The following is a 19,434-nucleotide window of genomic DNA, read 5'->3' as shown; positions in this document are numbered from 1 at the left end:
CTTCCAATTGTACTTTCACAAAAAAAAATAAAAAAATACAAGTTTGTACAAATAAAAGATTTGGCAAGTCAAATATTCAAATACTATATTAAAATAAACAAAATACATGAATACAAGTAGCTGTTTCAGATTCTTATACTCCAAAGAAATACCTTCTCAAACAGGTAAGTTTTCAGCTGTTTCTTAAAATTGTTACTACAACCCTGCCTGCGCAACATAGCTGGTCAGTTTATTCCACAGAACTGCATCCTCAACTGCGAGAAGTCTATCTCGTGTATCCATTAATCTGATGACTAGGGTTGTCTAAAAAACTACCATTCACAATGTCCTCTTATAAACAAGTAAATACCATCAATGTGGCTAGTCATAATAGGCACTTCTGGCATATATTAAACCTTTGTTTGCCTTATATTTTGCACCATTTTTATTTGATTGGGTTGTCAAAGATATTGTCCTTCAGATATCAAGCTTCTAAGCAGTCTTTGCACCAAGCAGCATTTTATTTCTTCCCTATTTTATATCCGCTTCCATCTTGCTTTAGTCCAAGCATTGCAGCAAGAGACCTTGGCCAGGGGCCATGCACCAGGACTCCTTCCAGAACCCTGTAACCATGGGCCCTAAATCAGACCAAAAGGTGCTGGCATCACATTATGACAGCTCCTCTTTCCTTCACTGAACGCTGCCTCCACAGCATCCCCAATCCCAGCCAACCTAAAGAGTGAAGATCTGAGCCAGGAATTATGCCCAAACCCTTCTGAATGGCAGCATGTAGCACTACCACCGAGCCAACCCACAGCCATGTTTTCATCAATTATGTTCTTTTCTTAACTTTTACATGTGTTAAAAAAGTTAAACATACTACCTTAACTTTCTGCTGGAATATTCCATCTTCTGGACGTTCATCAAGTATTGTTGAAATATTACATTTTTCCGATATTAGGTGGAGAGAAAAGTTACAATCGCTCTGGGAAAAATAAAGACCAAAAAACTAAACATGATCATGGCAATAGTAACCATGCATTATATTAGGGTGACTTGGTGGTGCATCTAAAGCACTTCCGTTGCTTTAAGTTGCCCTTATAAATAGCCCTTCAATGTACATCAACCATGGGAGAAAACTAATTCTGGAACACTCTCACAAGCTATGTTCATCAGCGGGTCATTGCTTGGGCACTGCCGTGGAAGGAATGAAATGTTCTCCAGATACAGTAGAGATCCCAATTTATGGCATCATTTTAGTTCATCCTTTTTAAGGTATAAAATGAAATATGTTTGGGCCACATCACTATGGCATTTCAGCCTAACCAAATCTGAGTTGAACAGGATGAAGTAGCTCTATCCAAAGAAAATGGAGAAATGAATACTTTCCTGATAATTTCCTTTCCTTTATTTCTGCTACACCAGTTTAGATCAATTGGGTTTATCCCTCATCCAGCTGATGGAGGCAGAGAACATTCTATTTTTTCTTTATCTGTGACATCACTACTACATTTGTTTGGCACAGACAGGTTTGAGCCAGTATTCCTCTGCCAAAGCATACTGAAGACTACAGACAAGTCCATATACTCTAAATAGAAACAACTTGTTTTTGGAGTGGAAGAGAACATTTTTGAAGACTTTTTTTTTTTTAAATAATTTTCCTCTCTTCCCAAATGGTTTCTGGGCTGGTGTAGCAGAAATAAAGGAAAAGCAAGTTTGCTTACTGTAAATGGTGTTTTCCATAGATAGCAGGATGAATTGCCCATGCTGTCTGGGTGAAGTCATCTGATGGCACTCATGAGGACTCACTTTCTCCAATAAGTTAGAACTTTGCTCTGCTGTGCCTGTGTGGTATTTCCCGCACAAAGCGAGTCATCTGTCTCCTCGGTCTTTAGAAAAAGCAGATGGCAGCGCTGAGGCCTGGAAGGATTAGAAAGGCATGTCCAGGGAGGAGGGAGGGTACACATGGCTAATTCATCCTGCTATCTATGAAAAACACAGTCTATGGTAAGGAAACTTGCTTTTTTTCCCCCATCGATAATCAGGTTGAATTAGCAGTGCTGTCTGGGAGTCCCTTTCTAGTTAACCACACGCGACAAAACTGCATGCCCTAAGATGTTATCTGAAGCTGCTAGTGAGAGTTGAAGATGTTGATAGATGACTATGTAGCTGCTTTACAAATGTCTTCAATTGGCACATTCTGAAGATGTGCTAATGAGAACGATATGGTTCGCACCTGATGCACCTTGATTGATCCTGACAATGGTGAATGCCCTGACTTGTAGCAGAAACGAATGCAATCCATGATCCAGTTGGACATTGTCCTCTTGGAGACTGCCACTCCTGTGTATTAGGATTAAATGAGATGAACAATTGTGATGAGCGCTGGAGAAGCTGCGTTGTTTATAGTAAGCCACGCTCTCTTGCAGTTCACAGAGCATAAATCTCTCTCGACTTATGTGTTTTGGGAAAGAGACAGGGAGTAAAATGGCTTGACTGATGTGAAAAGCCGACACTACCTTCAGGAGGAATTTGGGATGCATCCTGAGTACTACCTTGTCATGGCTGAGGTGATAGCCACAAGAAGAATCACCTTCCACATGAGGAATTTCAAAGTGACTGACTGCAGAGGTTCAAAGAGGTCTTTCATCAGAGCTATCAAGACCACATTCAAATCCCAGGGCACTGGAGGGTTTTTGATGGGAGGATGAAGGTGAAAGAGGCCTCTCATAAATTGAGATATCAATGGATAGGAAGCAACAGAGAAATCCCCATTCCTTTTATGGTAAGCCATTATAGCACTTAAACAAACCCTTATGGACGACATTGCTAAGCCAGATTCTGAAAGATGGAGCAGATAACTGAGAATCTCATTAGGTGACAATGAAAAAGGGGCTAATCCGTTGACTGATCATTTTGCACTTGAAGGAATAGTTTCATCTGGTTGTTTGTTTCCTCGCCGCTATAATAATCTGTGGAATATCCATTGAGAGAACTAAGTCTTACAAGACCTCACATTCAACATCCAAGCTGTCAGGCAGAGGGAAGAATGGAGAGGGTGAAGAAGGGCGCCCTTGTCTTGGGTTAGGAAATCTGGGACCTGACCGAGATATATTGAATGGCTCTTGGAATACTACACCAGATACGCTCTACTACGGTTGTCTCTGCCACGCTGGAACTATGAGTATCATTCGTGCGCTGTCTTAGATCATCTTCTGAACTATCCTTGAGATGACAGGAATTGGGGGAAAGGCATACAGAAGACCCTTCACCCATGACAGCAGAAAGGCATCCTGTGCCTCTGAAGCGGCTTGGACAGATAGAGCAGAATCGATTTATCTTCCAATCTTGTTCAGTTGCGAAAAGATCTAACCAAGCGTAACCCCATTGTAGGAAGATCTTGTCGGCCATGGATTGACTGTGGGACCATTGGTGAGGGTGGAAAATCCTGCTTAGGCGGTCTGCCAATGTGTTTGCCACTCTGGGTAGAAATGTTGCATGTAGTGTCAGTTTTCAATGGCTCACTCCCATATCCGTTATCCCATATCGAACGACGGTATACAAAACTTTTAAAATAAATATCCATACTGCCTCCCTGCAGAGAAGCCAGGAGCCTGAGCCTCCTTGCTTGTTCACACAGAACATGGCCACCTGATTGTCTGTGTGAATCATAAGAGTGAAGGCCCTTAGAGCATATCTCATTACCGTGAGTTCTAGCAGGTTGATATCGTAGGCCTATTCCTCCACCGACCACAGGCCATGTGTCTTGTAGTGAAGAAAATGAGCCTCCCAACCCTGAGTGGCCGCGTCTGTGGTAAGGATGAGACTGTGGGAGGGCTCCTGGAGAGGGGATCTTATTGCTAGTACCCTCGGTTCTAGCCATCATTGAATGTCCCTTCACATGGAGTCCAACAAGGTTACTTTTTTGCTCATTGGTTGGCAGTATTGGACCCATTGAGACTTCAAGTCCCATTGGAGGTGCCGCATATTATTTAACACTTTTATATACCATATGTCGTCAAGTATGCGATACTACATGAATGGCTGCTGCCATGTGTCCCAAGATCACAAGTACCTGGCACACTGTGACAACTGACCTGTGGAGTAATTCCATACCCAGGTGATGGATCTTCAGTACTCTGTCTTCCAGAAGAAAGGCGCAAGCCTGAATGGAGTCTAGCCTGACTCCTATGAATTGCAGTATCTGGGTTGGTTTGACTACTGATTTCTTGTAGTTTATGACGAATCCTAGAGATTCCAGACAAATGATCATCATTTGCAAATGTGCTTGTAGGGATATCTGGTTGGGGGAGACTATCAGCCAGATGTCCAGAGAGGGAAAAACACGGATTCCCTAGTATCTTAGATTAGCCAATGCCACAAACAAATATTTGGTGAAAACTCTGGGAGCTGAGGAAAAGACCAAAGGGGAGGACTTTGTACTGGCAGTGCTTTGAAGCTACCTGGAAGCACAGGAATCACCAACAGGAAGGGTGTATTAAAATGTGAGTATAGGCATCTTTGAGATCCAAAGAACACATCCAATTGCTCTTCTGAATGAACAGTAGGATTGATTTGAGGAATGTTATCTTGAACTTTTCCTTCTGAAGGTGTTTGTTGAGGGATCGTAGGTCTAGAATGGGCTTGAATCCTGAGCATTTCAGAATAAGGAAATACTGGGAGTAGCATCCGGTATTGATTCGGTGTTTCGTTACTAGACGGATGGCCTCCTGTTGGAGCAAGGACTGGATCTCTTGCACCAGTAGAGGTAGTTGAGAAGCATCTTTCAAAGGGCTGGCATGACAGGGAAGTGAAAGCTTGATCCTGAAATTCAGATAACTCTTGCAGATGATCCTCAAAACCCACTGATCTGATGTGATTAGACTCCATTCCAAGGAAAAATGGCGTATCCTGCCTCCCACTGGCAAGTGAGGCTGTGACTGGGCTGTCTTCAAAATGACAGAGGGTTTCAGGATTGATGGTTGCGAGGGCTTTTGCTGTTTGCGGTCTCTCTGAAGACATCTAGGCTGAGCAGGTTGGGACTGTGGGCGAGATTGTTGAAACTGTTGATATGACTGAGACCTGAATAGCAAAAACTACTTGAACAGCTTCCTTTGATAATAGTAAGGGTTACGATATTGATGAAAAAACTGTTTCGCTGCCGCCTGAGAATCCAACATCGCTGACAAGCACTGCTACGTTTTGTTTTTTGATTTGATTTCTCTCTCTCAGCTTGTAGCTAAACAGATTCTCACCTAAGCATGGCAGATTCGCTAGTCCGTATGGCACATCTTCACTAATGGAGCTGGAATGGAGCAAAGGTATTTATCAAACAGCAATGGTGAAAGAGGTTTCAAAGGACTTGTAGACTACCCTCAGCAAATGACAAACCTTCCTCCAAGTCATAAAAAGGTTGAGGCGTCAGCTGCTGGCCTGTTTCTGAAAGCAAGAATGGCTTCAATTGTAGGCATTCATAACGATACTGAACCATGTAAAACTGGTGCTGCTGGAACCAGAAGGTTAACATTGCACTTTGGAAAGTCTTCTTGGCAAAGACATCAAGGAACTTGTGTTCCTTCCCCACAGGAGCAGACGCATGCTGCTTTGATTTTTTTACATGCTTCATCGCTGATTCAACAACTGATGCATGCAGTAGCTGGACGACCCCATGTGTCAAGGACCTCTGCAATCTAAACTTTAAATCCAGTTTCCTGGAGACAGGAAGGTTGGACTGAGGGGACTCCCACATCCGACACCTCTCCCATCGTAGAAATCATTGCAAAACACATGAATCTGGACTCCCCAGCTATGATCCTAGGAGATTTCAACTTCCATGTCAATAACACCACACTCACAACCAACTGTGAGGCTTTCCTCACCTCCCTTTCAGCTATGGGCTTCAAACAGATCATCAACAAGCCCACTCACAAAGCCGGCCACACCCTGGACCTTATTTTCATAAACTCTGGCCTCTTTCACTCATCCCACCCTGAATGCACTCCGGTCCCCTGGTCGGACCACTCCTTAATCTCCGCCACTTCACAATGACAGAAACCCCCAATACTCACCCCCTTCAATCCTCGTTTCTCTATTTATTTATTTAAAAACTTTTATATACCGGTATTTGTGGGGACATCATACCGGTTCACATAATAACTGCAAGGTTGGAAAGTACATTTCAACAGAGAGAGTAACTGGGCGCGGGGATAACCAATAGGCAGAATGAAGGATAGAAAACAAGAAGGTCATAACCAGAGAATAACAATTAACAATTTACAATTTACACTGAATATCTCAATTAACAATTTACAATTTACACTGAATATCTCCTTAATATAAGGAGAGGGCGAGGACATCTCTATAGGAGATCATGCTCTTCCAATGTCCTCAGCAATCACCTGGCCAAAGAACTTCATCACATAGACCTCTCAAACCCCAATTCAGCTCTACTATCCTGAAGCAACATCACAGAGACAGTAGCAAATAAATTATGTCCACTATCAACCAAAAAAATCACTCACCTCTCAAAAGAGACAACCGTGGTTCACCAATGAACTCCGAAAACTTAAACAAAGCCTCAGACAGAAAAAACAAATGGCCCAAAGACCCACGCCCCAGCACACTATCTGCTTATAAATCCGCCCTCCACCTTTACAGGAACTCCACCTTACAGTCAAAAAGGGATTTCTAAGCTCTCAGGATTCACGACCTCGTTTTCGATGCTAAAGCACTATTCTCCTACATTTCCGAACTCAAACTAGCACACCATCTACTCCTAACGACCAAGCACAATCCAAAGCCGAACTGGCATTCTTCTTCCAAAGCAAAGTCTCCAACCTCTTAACTCTCCTGCCCCCTAGCCACACCTCTTCTACTAGATCCTACCATCCCCCTAATAAAGGAATCTCTCTTGAATCGTTTGAACCTACTACCACCCTGGAGATTCAAACTATTAAAGAAAATGAAACCTTCTACCCATCCCTACGACCAAATCCCAACAAAACTACACCTGCTAGTACCTGACACCATTTCCAAACCTCTGGCTGATATCGTAAACTGTTCGTTATCACAAGGAATCTTCCCAGACGCCCTAAAACTCGCCTCTCTTAAACCGCTTCTAAAAAAGCCGAACTTGGATCCAAAGGAACCCAATAACTACCGCCCTCTCACAAACCTACCTTTTGTAGCCAAGATTATGGAAAAATTAGTCAACTCAACTTTCAGATTATCTTGAAGATCACAAAATACTGCACCCAACCCAATACGGGTTCCGTAAGACACTAAGCACCGAAACCCTACTCATCTCTCTGATCACCTCATCATGGGTTTGGACAAAGGACAATCCTTTTTACTAATTCTCCTTGACCTCTCGGCGGCTTTCGATACCGTAAACCACTCCCCATCCTCTCCTCAACCGACTGACATCAGAATCACAGGAATCACCTTTACATGGTTCAAATCATTCCTCAGTAACAGAGGCTATAAAGTCAGAATCAACAATAAAAAGTCCCCTCGCTTCAATTCCTCACTAGGAGTTCCTCCCTGTCCCCCACCCTCTTCAACATATACCTCCTTCCTCTGTGCCAGCTGCTAACTAACCTTAAACTAAAACACTTCCTATACGCAGACGACGTTCAAATCTTGATCCCCATTACAGAATCCATTAGAAAAACACTCAAGCACTGGGAAAATTGCCTCAGATATCAACCTCCTCCTCTCTAACCTAAACCTTATACTCAATTCAGCTAAGACTGAACTCCTCCTCATTTCCCCGGACGACAGTGTTACTCCTCAAAGGTCACTCACCAATACCTTTGTCACCCAAGCAAGAGACCTAGGAGTATTAATCGACAACCGTCTAAATTTAAAAACATTCATCAACAATACAACCAAGGACTGCTTCTATAAACTGCAGGTACTAAAAAGAATTAAACCACTTCTTCACTTTCAAGACTTCAGAACTGTCCTCCAAGCCGTAATATCCTCCAAGATAGACTACTGCAACTCCATTTTGCTAGGTCTCCCCACTTCTTCCAAACCACTTCAGATGCTTCAAAACGCGGCAGCCAGAATCCTGACAAACTCCTGCAGAAGAGAACACATCTCCCCCATTCTCAAAAATCTACACTGGCTACCAATACGTTTCAGAATTCTACACAAGTCCCTCACCATCATCCACAAAACCATCCACAACCAAGCCCCTCTCAACCTTCAATTCCCACTCAGACTACACACCTCATCTAGAGAAGCCTATAGAGGAACCCTGCACGCGCCCCCCCCCCCCCAACCAAATACACATACCATCTAGCATCCAGAGAACGGGCTCTCTCTACAGCAGGACCAACCATATGGAATACTATTCCCCCCGAACTCAGACAAGAACCCTGCCTGCTGATCTTTAGAAAAAGGCTTAAGACTTGGTTATTTAAACAAGCCTTTCCTGAAAATCACTGATTCACCATAGCAATCATTACTGCACATTCAGCACAATGTAAATAATTGCTCCTTTTGCCGTTGAGTTACTTATGCTTTGTCTTCCTCAAGTTCCAGCACCCCTGTTTTATTGTAACTTCTGCTTCTCTTCACTATGTTAATATCTAAGGTTACTGTACCCCCGTTCTATGTAAACCGACATGATATGTTTGTATCATGAATGCCAGTACAGAAAAGCACCAAATAAAAATAAATAAATCTTTGACAGTACCACATCCAGAACCCTATGGGAAGGCAATGCCAAAGGTTCAGCTGGAACTTCCAGATCTTCGGGATCCCAAAAGCTTCCTCCCTAGGGTCTGGGAGTTTTTGGACTTCTAACCCCAGCAAGTTTCCAAACTTCTCAACAAACCATGAATAGGTTAGGTCCTCTGGAGGAGAAGAGTGGTCTGGAGGTTCTTCTGGAGGGTCCAATGGGATACCCGCTGAGCTGGTAGGTGAGAGGTCTAGCAGAGAATCCAGATGGTCCGACTGCAGTGTTGGTGGTTGACAACCACCCCGCCTATCCTGCTCTAGGTATGCGGGCTTCACTGGAGAAAAAGGGGGATGCTCCTGAATCTCTTCCCCACTCAGCCTTGAAATATGGGGGGGGGGGGGGTGGAATCTCCGGGTGCAATGAGAACAGATTCTTTATGATTGACGAAATTTGGTCCATGGCCTGTTGGTAGAGATTTGGAGGTGGTTCCGAAAGAAATCGTTTCTCCACGACGACTGCGGCTGGAGACTGTTTTCCATGGAGGCGTATAGCCACAGATAGTATATCTGAGGGATATGGTCTTCTGTCCCAGGAATCTTTATCTGGTCCAGCCCGTTTGTCTCTTGAAGAAAGCTCCTCCTGGAGATTGTAGTCCCTAGGACATGAACATATGGCCAAGTCTGAGTGATCTTTTTGGGAGGAAGAAAATCTGGAACTGTAGAGACAGGCTTGGAAAGGGAAACCCAAGGTAGATGCAATAGGATATCAAGTGCACACCATGCCTACTACAGTCAGAGACAAAGGGCTCATTCTCCTTTCTTGGGATGCAGACTTTGAAGCTCTTGCGACTCCTCTGCACAATCAGAAGAGGCGGATTTTCTTTTGTCATCATGTTTAGATGATGCATGCGCCAAGGGATCCAGGAGTTTTGCCATGAAAGCATCATGCGTGGAAGAATGCCGCGTTTGTGTCGATGCACCTTGAGTCCTGGTGTGCGTGGTAGCTTGCGTTGAGACCTCCTGCGTTGGCACCTGTTTGGATGTCTGTGCTGATGCTTCATGGGTCGAGGCGGGAGGGACGCGGTCATTCCTAAGTGACATCTTTAGAGTCGACTGCGTGGACACATCCCAGAAATGCCTTGGCTGCTTCAAACTTGATGCCCCTGCCTGGTCGGTGCGTCGATGCGAGGACTTTGATGACACCAACGGCACACCTGTGCCTGAATCTTGTCTGGAGTGCCCCGCAAATCTTGACTTGGGTTTGCTAGGTACCAAAGTGACCTTTTGACTCTGTTGTTGAACGTTTGCTCGACTTTACCTTTGGCTCCATCGAAGATGATCTTCTTTGGACATCGTGGGTAGAGATCTTAGGGCCTGGGAAGAGTGTTCAGCACCTCTGTGAGGGCACATAGTTGTCTGAAGGTGAAGAAGTGCCACTCTTGTCCCAGAGAAGCACCTAGTCATGATCCGGGCTTAGGCAGAGGTAGCAATAATTGTGGTTGTCAGTGATGGACATTATGTGTCCGCATTGACAATACTTGAAGCCAGGCTTCTTAGACATGACTGGCTAGCACTGAAAAGTGCTTTTTGGGGATTCGCTGGCATGAAAAAGGAATAAAAGAGACTCCAAGATAGAGGAGATGGATGACTAGAGAAAAAAAGCATCTGTGTGTGAGCATGGAAAAAAGAAGACTGAGGAGACAGATGACGTGCTTCGTGCAGGAAGTGCCACACAAGTGCAGCAGAGTAAAGTTCTAACTTAATGGAGAGAGTTCGCATGAGCACTGAATGACTTCACCCAGACAGCAATGCTAATTCAGCCTGCTTATCGACGGAAAAAGGAAATCATCAGGTAATCATAAATTTCTTTGTGCTACACCAAGTCAGAACAATGGAGAAGTACCAAAACCCAATTATTTTGAGTGGGAAGATATTAAACCTGCTGTTAGAATGCTTGCTTTATAAGTAGTGTTCGTTACCATGGAAATGATCAGTCTGTATTGTTTTGAAAATTTACGTAATGTGGACATTGTGGCCGCTTTAAAATCTTTGCAGGATGTATATTACTCCCAAGATAATTGTACTGTAGTTGAATGGACTGCTTACTTTAGAGCATGATTTTCTTTTAACATATGTGCTGTACATACCTCCTCCTTCATCCAACCTGCAATGGTTGGTTTGGATGTTGCCTAAACTTTGTATTTATATAAAATGTTATATTCCGTATCTTCTTAGCTATAAGTGTTCATTATTATGCTCCTTCAAATAAAATGAACAATGTATCTGACTTTGAGAAAAAGAATTTGACACTTCTAAATATCTTAATACAATTCTGCTTACTTTTAATTAAGGACTAATCCTTCCCACCTGCTCTACTTTAAAAATGTGACTATAATATTTGTCTAATTGAAAAGAAAAGAGATCACTTCTGGCTAATTAGAACTGGATTAATTGTATCTTTATTAGCGGATTAATTAAAAAATGGAACGCTAAAGATAATACCTGTATTATTGTAATACATCTTTATGAAGTATTGGTCATTAGAATAACTTTCTAAGATAATAACTTTAATGGTCTTTTAAATAGAATTAAAAAGGTACCATTAATAAAGCCTTCATGAACAATTTAGAATTGATTGTGAGTAAAAACACTCTTTTGGGAGTACTTTGGCTTTAATTCCATTCATGAATAGAGATTCTCCTGAATTTTCCTTTGTTACATGATATTACAGAGACCTCCATCTTTATTTAATTGTGTGCTAAACCTTTTCTAGACCCTTTTTGAAGAAAGGCTAAAATAGCAGAAATATCTGCATTCCTACATGAGTTTGATGAAGCTTCGCAATATGATTCAAAAGAATGCCACACATGAATATATGGAATTGAAGTGTTTTCTTTTTAATCGCAGGGATCTCGCATCATAATGGACGAATAGCCATTCTTAAGTAAACTTAACCTCTCTAGAGTCATGCTGTAGAATAAAAATGGAAATTGGGCTACAAATGATATTGTGCCTTGGATAAACACACCTTTGGCCCCTACAAACACTAGAGGGTGACTATTCCTTAATTTTATTAGACATTAATAAGGCTGCCTGTGCCAAATTAAGAAATTACTACTTACCTGATTATTTCCTTTTCTTTAGACCAGACAGTTGACTAGAACCAGTGGGTTATGTACCTCTACCAGCAGATGGAGACTGAGTAAAATGCTGACAACAATCTAACCTCCGCCCATGACACTGCCTAAGCCCGAGTGGAATGAGTCCTAACCTCACTAGGCAATGGCTGTTCAGCATCCACATCCGTGGCCTCCTCTTTAATCCAGCATGCTATTGTAAGCCCACAAAGCCAGCTCACCCTGTTTACTTCCCCTGTGGAGAATAATAGGTGATCCATCTTCCTGAGAGGTCTAGAAACCTCTGGATACCTCACAATATGTCTTAACATCCAAGGGTCGCAACAGGAGATATTCTTCTGCATCGCTCCCCCTATCCAGAGACGGCAGGGAAATGGACTGATACAAGTGAAAATCTGAGACCACTTTTGGCAAAAAGGAATGAATAGTACACAGCTGTATCACCCCTGGAGTCACTCGAAGGAACGGCTCCCGGCAAGACAAGGCATGCAGCTCAGATATTCTATGCACCAAAGGAGTGGAGTAGCAGCCTAGTGGTTAGAGCAGTGGGTTACGAACCAGGAGACCAGGGTTCGAGTCCTGTCGCTCCTTGTGAGCTTGGGCAAGTCAGGTACAAACTTAGATTGTAAGCCCTCTGGGGATAGGGAAATACCTCAGTATCTGAATGTAATCCACTTTGAAGCGCTGAGAAAAGTGGAATATAAATAAAAAATAAATAAAATAAATAAATCGCCACAAGAAACACTGTTTTCAAGGTCAGTAACTGCAAGGAAAGTTTATGCATCGGTCAAAACGTAGGGCCCACTAAGAAATCCAAAACCAGATTAAGACTCCACAAGGGCACCAGTAGCCACATGGGAGGACAAAGATGTTTTACTCCTTTCAAGAAACGGGCCATATTTGGATAAGCAAACAAGGGTCCACCATTCACTGACCCCTGAAACAGGCAAGAGCCGCTACCTGTACCTTTAAGAAATTAAGGGCCAATCCTTTATTCAATTCATCCTGCAAAAATTCCAAAATGAGCAGGATATTAACTGAATGAGGAAGAACTCCTCGATCTTCACACCAAGCCTAAAACATTCGTCAAACCCGCACATAAGCTAAGGAAGTGGAGAACCACCTTGTTCATAGCAAGGTGGAAATCACCGCAGTAGAATATCCACTCTTCAGCAAGCGAGCCCTCTTAAGGGCCATACCATAAGACAAAATAGATTCGGATCTTCGTGAAGAACAGGTCCCTGCCTATATACCAGAAACCGGAGAGGGGAGTCCACTAGGAGCCTTTGCAGATCCACATACCATGGTCTCCTGGACCAATCTGGTGCCACCAGAAGTACCATCACTGACTCCTCGACCTTCCAAATCATTCTGCCCAACATGGGCCACAGGGGAAAAGCATACAGCATCTTGTCCTCCGGTCATTCCTGCATGACAGCATCAATGCCCAATGACTTCTGATCTCTCCTGCACTGAAGAATCGAGGAACATTCACACTGCGAGAAGTCACCTACAGGTCCAGAAACGGAAGGCCCCAACGATTCACTATCAGCTGAAATGCCTCGTCTGACAAAACCTATTTCTCCTCGGTCTAGACTCTACCTGTTGAGAAAGTTCACTCTTACATTGTCTTTTCCTGCAGTGTGCAAGGCTGAGATCTCCTGAAGATGCACTTCCACCCATTGCATAAGTTGGTCTACTTCCTGCAACATTTGCTGGCTCTTGGTTCCTCCCTGCCGATTGATGTAGGCCACTGTTGTTGCATTGTCAGACATTATCTGGACCGCTCGACTGATGCATCTACGCCAACAACTTCTGAATAAGACCCTCCAGCACGAAAACCCCGCCCTGCTTCATGTCAAACTGAACACAAAAATACTCTAGCGACTGAGATGGCTGAAGACTGCTCTTGGCCAGGTTCACCACCCAACCAAGCTCCTGCTCAAGGAGATCACCTTGCGCGTCAACCAGGAGGCTCTCTTCCAGAGACTTGGCCTGAATCTGCCAGTCGTCCAAGTACAGGTGTACCAAGATCCCATCCTCTCTCAACTCTGCCACCACCATCACCCTAACCTTGGAAAAAGTTCTGGGTGCAGTGGCCAGACCAAAAGGTAGCACTCGAAAATAATGAGAACCCAAAACCACAAATCACAGAAAACATTGGTGCTCTAGTCAGATGGGAATATGCAGGTATGCCTCGGACAGATCCAAGGAGGTCAGAAACTCCCCGGACTGCACGGCCATTATCACTGAGCACAATGTTTCCATACAAAAACGAGTCACCCGCAAATGATAGTTGACCCCCTTTGAGCTCCAGCATTGGATGAAAAGAGCCCTCTCCTTCTTGGGCACCACAAAATAAATGAATATCGGCCCATATTTTCTTGAGACGAGGGCACTGGAACCACAGCACTCAGACTTAGGAGCCTTAAGAACATAACATAAGAAATTGCCATGCTGGGTCAGACCAAGGGTCCATCAAGCCCAGCAGAGGCCAAACCAGGCCACAAGAACCTGGCAATTATCCAAACACTAAGAAGATCCCATGCTACTGATGCAATTAATAGCAATGGCTATTCCCTAAGTAAACTTGATTAATAGCAGTTAATGGACTTCTCCTCCAAGAACTTATCCAAACCTTTTTTGAAACCAGCTACACTAACTGCACTAACCACATCCTCTGGCAACAAATTCCAGAGCTTTATTGTGCGTTGAGTGAAAAAATTTTCTCCGATTAGTCTTAAATGTGCTTCTTGCTAACTTCATGGAATGCCCCCTAGTCCTTCTATTATTCGAAAGTGTAAATGTACATTCCATTGCCTACCTCTTCTGAGAGGAGTGGCAAGGAACACATCCAGAACACTGCGAGACTCCAGTGCATATCCATCTCAAAACATCCAAGACCCACTGGTCTGACGTGATTTTGATCCACCTCTGATAAAAAAGAGAGGCGACTATCTTCTGTTCCCAGCAGTGGGTCGGCATACCTTCATTGGGAGGCTCGGGGGGGTTCCACTTTCCGTGCCTGCACCCCTTCTGGGCTGTCTGGGACGAGAGGACAGACCTACCGAAAGGTTAAGTCCTCTGACAGGCCCCTCCCTCTGTAGAGTCAAAACCGCTTTGATCCCCTGCATGACCTCTCATGCTAAAGGAGCACAGCATCTGCTTCTTATCCTCCGGCAACCGTGGGACCGGGGATTTGCCCCACTTATTGGCCATTTTCTCCAACTCACTCCCAAACAAGAGTGAGCCTTTAAAGAAAAACTTCGTAAGGTTAGCCTTGGAGGTCGCATCAGCCGACCAATTTCTCAGCCATAACTCACGCCTGGCTGCTATTACTGACCCCACCCCTCTGGCTGAGGTGCAGACCAAATCACAGCCCACATCTGCCAAAAAGGTGGCTGCTGGCTCCGGAACTGCCTTGGAATTCACTCCAGATTCATAGACCTCCTGAGAGATGAGTAAACAGGAGCAAGCCACCAGGCAACAAGAAGCTATCTGCAAAGTCATTGCCACTGCTTCAGATGCTTGCTTAAGGATGGCCTCAATCCTCCTATTAAGCGCATCCTTCAAAGCTGCTATTCCCTCCATGGGGACAGTCATCCACTTGGAGACTGCACACACCAGTGCGTCCACTTTCAGAAAATGCAATCGTTCTCTCGCCACTGGATCCAGGGGATACAGGCCTTCCAAGACTTGACCCCCTTTGAAATTAACCTCCGGGATGCCCCACTAAAGATCAATCAATTCTTGAATGGTCTCCATAACAGGGAAAAAACAAGAGGCTTTAAGCAAAAAAACCAAAATGGGATTTTTCTTTGGCTCGGACATGGAATCAGCCCCAGGCACTCCCAGCAATTTTAAATGTCTGGGAAATCAAAACCAGTACCTCATCTCTATGAAAGAACCACAACATAGCCCTATACAGTTCCAATTTCCCCATCCTCCAGAGAGTAAGGATTGGCTTCATCATTCGTGCTATCTGGATCCCCATTGGGAAGACCGGCTGCCGATCTAGGTGTACTTCAGCACTTAACTGCAGCACCAGGCGTGCGGGAGGTCACTACTTGCGACTCTGACCTAGCAAGATTGGTCGAGGCAGAGGACTGCACCTGAAGAAAAGATTACAATCCTTGAAAAAAATTCCACCCAAGAAAAAGCAGAAGAACCCATGCCAAACCCAGGAGACACCTGTCCTGTGCCCACTGCTCTACCTTCCCCTGTTGACTAACCAGTTAAGGGAGTTCCAAGATCAGGTGCCCCTTCTGACATGTCTTTACCTAGTCAGACATCAAGCTGGGAAGAACCGGGCTTAGTAAATCAGATTAAGGCAATTCCCCATGAGCCTCTAAGCAGCGCTGGCACAAGTTAGAGAGAAGGCCAGGCTGAGATGCCTGAATTTAACAGACACCAAAGAAGGTAGGGCACTTAGGTTTCTTAGCTAAAGAAACCATCAGTCTGTCAGTATGCTTAATAAGTGACTGAAAGGTATGCACCCAGCTGAATTTGCACTGTAAAAAATATGCATCCAAAATTTAGGCGCCCAATCCTGAGCTTGATGGGCACCTAAAAAACGAGCACCCTCTTTGCAGCCCAGATTGTGCGTACAGGCAAGTGTGTACCTAAATCAGACGGTGCTACCAACTGGACGCCCAAGCAGGCGTCTAAGCGTCCAAAACCTGTGTGCACAACTGGATGCACAGCCAGACACACACACGAACAGACGGTCCTGAAGAGGGCAGCCTAATACATAGGAAAAACTCATGAAGCTGACTGTATCCTACCACGTGGTGCCCAGAGAAAAGCTTAAAAGTGGAGCCTAGTCCAAAAGTGCTTTGCAACCCCCCAGGCTGCCCACGTCCCTTGAACTCCCTCAGGGGCAGGAACGAATGTCTGATCAGCACACTGAGCACAGAGACTGGAAGAAGGAGAAAGCCCTATAAAAATCCCTCATATGTTGTGTTTTTTGTTTGGGTTTTTTTTAAGCTTTACCTGAGCTCAGTCCGTCCCAGCTGAGTACAGAGTCTGTCTCCGGCTGCGGGAGGAGAGGGCTAATGCTTTCACCGCCACACTCTGCTTCCTGCACCCACTGCCTCTCGCTTTTTCAACAGCTAAGTCCATCAGCTACTGGAACAAGGCCCTCATCTGAGGGACCACAGAAATCACCTCAGGAATTCTCAACTGGAGAAGGGACCATTTGGTATCACTGCAGGAGAACAGGGAAAATTAAATTTAATTCTCTTTTTCTCCTTCTAAAACTTGAAGCAATCCCCAGTAGGGAGATGTATGTCCACCATCTGCTGGAAATGGAGAATACTGGCAGGCTGTCATTGCAAGGGTTATATATACTGTGATGTCAGCTTTGCTCCGTCTCCATCTGCTGGTAGAAGTGCATAACTCACTGGTTCTGGCTTCATCTGTCTAGACTCTAAGAAACTGCATTTGTATCATAAGTGCTCTCTTTTTTGTTCTATTTTTTATATATATGACCCATCAAGGGGCTGGGGTGGAGTAAACTTACATCAAGCTCCCCTTTAGCCAGTTCTGTATTAGTGCAATTCTCCCATCAATGCCTCAATACGTGAACATAAGATATGCCATACTGCATCAGACCAAGGGTCCATCAAGCCTAGTACCTGTTTCCAACAGTGGCCAATCCAAGTCACAAGTGCCTGGCAAGTACCCAAACATTAAATAAATCACAAGCTACTACTGCTTATTAGTTACCATAACAGCAGTTTGTGGATTTTTCCTCTAGGAACTTATTCAAACCTTTTTTAAACCCAGTTACACTAACTGCTGAAACCACATCCTCTGGCAATGAATTCCAGAGCTTAACTATGCACTAAATTAAAAAGAATTTTCTTTGATTTGTTTTAAATGAGCTACTTGCTAACTTCATAGAGTGCCCCCTAGTCCTATGATCTGAGAGAGAAAATAACCGATTTATATTAACTTGTTCAAGTCCTTTCATGATTTTGCAGATTTCTATCATATCCCCCCCTCAGTTGTCTCTTCTCCAAACTGAACAGCCCTAACCTCTTTAGCCTTTCCTCACAGGGCAGCTGTTCCATGCCCCTTATTTTGTTCACCCTTCTCTGTACTTTCTCCAATGCAGTTATATCCTTTTTGATATACAGTGACCAGAATTGCACACAGTATTCAAGCTGCGGTCTCACCATGGAGCGATACAGAGGCATTATGATGACTTATTTTCAACTCCCTTCCTAATAATTCCTAACATTCTATTTGCTTTTTTGATCACCACAATACACTAGGCCAACGGTTTCAATGTATTATCCACTATGACGCCTAGATCTCTTTCCTGGTGGTAATACCTAAGATAGAACCTAATATTGTGTAACTACAGCAAGGGTTATTTTTCCCTATATGCATCACTTTAAGAACAGAAGAAATTGCTATGCTGGGTCAGACCAAGGGTCCATTAAGCCCAGCATCCTGTTTCCAACAGAGACCAAACCAGGCCACAAGAAATTGGCAATTACCCAAACACTAAGAAGATCCCATGCTACTGATGCAATTAATTGCACTTGTCCACGTTATATTTCATCTGCCATTTGGAATCCCAATCTTCCAGTCTTGCAAGGTCTTCCTGCAATTCATCACCATCTGATTTGAGATTTAACTACTCTGCATAATTTTGTGTCATCTGCAAATCTGATCACCTCACTCGTCGTACCCCTTTCCAGATCATTTATAAATATATTAAAAAGCACTGGTCCAAATACATATCCCTCAGGCACTCCACTGTTTACCTTTTTCCACTGTGAAAACTGACCGTTTAATCCTACTGTTTCCTGTGTTTTAACCAACTTGCAACCTACAAAAGAACATTGCCTCCTATCCCATGACTTTTTAGTTTTCTTAGACACCTCTCATGTGGGACTTTGTCGAACGCCTTCTGAAAATCCAAATACACCACATCTACCGGTTCACCTTTGTCCACATTTATTCACCCCTTCAAAAACAATTGTAGGAGATTTGTGATGCAAGACTTCCCTTGGGTAAATCCATGTTGGCTGTGTCCCATAAAACCATGTCTATCTAAATATTTTGTGATTTTATTCTTTATAACAGTCTCCACGATTTTTCCCAGCACTGAAGTCAGGCTCACCGATTTAAAGTTTCCCAGATCACCCCTGGATCCCTTTTTAAATATAGGGGTTACACTGGCCAGCTTCCAATCTTCAGGTACATTGGATGATTTTAATGATAGGTTACAAATTAATTGAAATAGGTCTGAAATTTCATTTTTTAGTTCTTTCAGAACCCTGGGGTGTATACAATCCAGTCCAGGAGATTTATTACTCTTCAGTTTGTCAAATCAGGCATATCACATCTTCCAGGTTCACTGTGATTTGGTTCAGTTGATCTGAAACACCACCCATTAATAACCTTCTCCGGAACGGATCTCTCTCCAACATCCTCTTCAGTAAACACCGAAGCAAAGAAATAGTTTAATCTTTCCACGATGGCCTTATCTTCTCTAAATGCTCCTTTAACCCCATGATCATCCAACAGGCCAACCAACTCCCTTGCAAGCTTTCTACTTTGGATGTATTTTTAAAAGTTTTTATTGTTTTTGCCTCTTTGGCCAACTTCTTTTCAA

At 43.8% G+C, this 19,434-nt stretch overlaps 1 protein-coding gene across 1 annotated transcript in view; it reads right to left on the bottom strand.

The window, feature by feature from the left end:
* The window catches only part of OTUB2 (OTU deubiquitinase, ubiquitin aldehyde binding 2), a 66,458-nt gene that overhangs the window by 31,672 nt on the left and 15,352 nt on the right, over positions 1-19,434 (bottom strand). Inside the window, exon 3 of the mRNA XM_029597397.1 lies at positions 863-964. Coding sequence (XP_029453257.1) covers positions 863-964 — 102 coding nt within the window. The remainder of the gene's footprint in view (positions 1-862; positions 965-19,434) is intronic.

This window comes from Rhinatrema bivittatum, chromosome 4 (genome assembly GCF_901001135.1).
Source record: "Rhinatrema bivittatum chromosome 4, aRhiBiv1.1, whole genome shotgun sequence".
NCBI classification, from domain to species: Eukaryota; Metazoa; Chordata; class Amphibia; order Gymnophiona; family Rhinatrematidae; genus Rhinatrema; species Rhinatrema bivittatum.
This window is presented reverse-complemented; position numbering and strand designations above follow the sequence as displayed.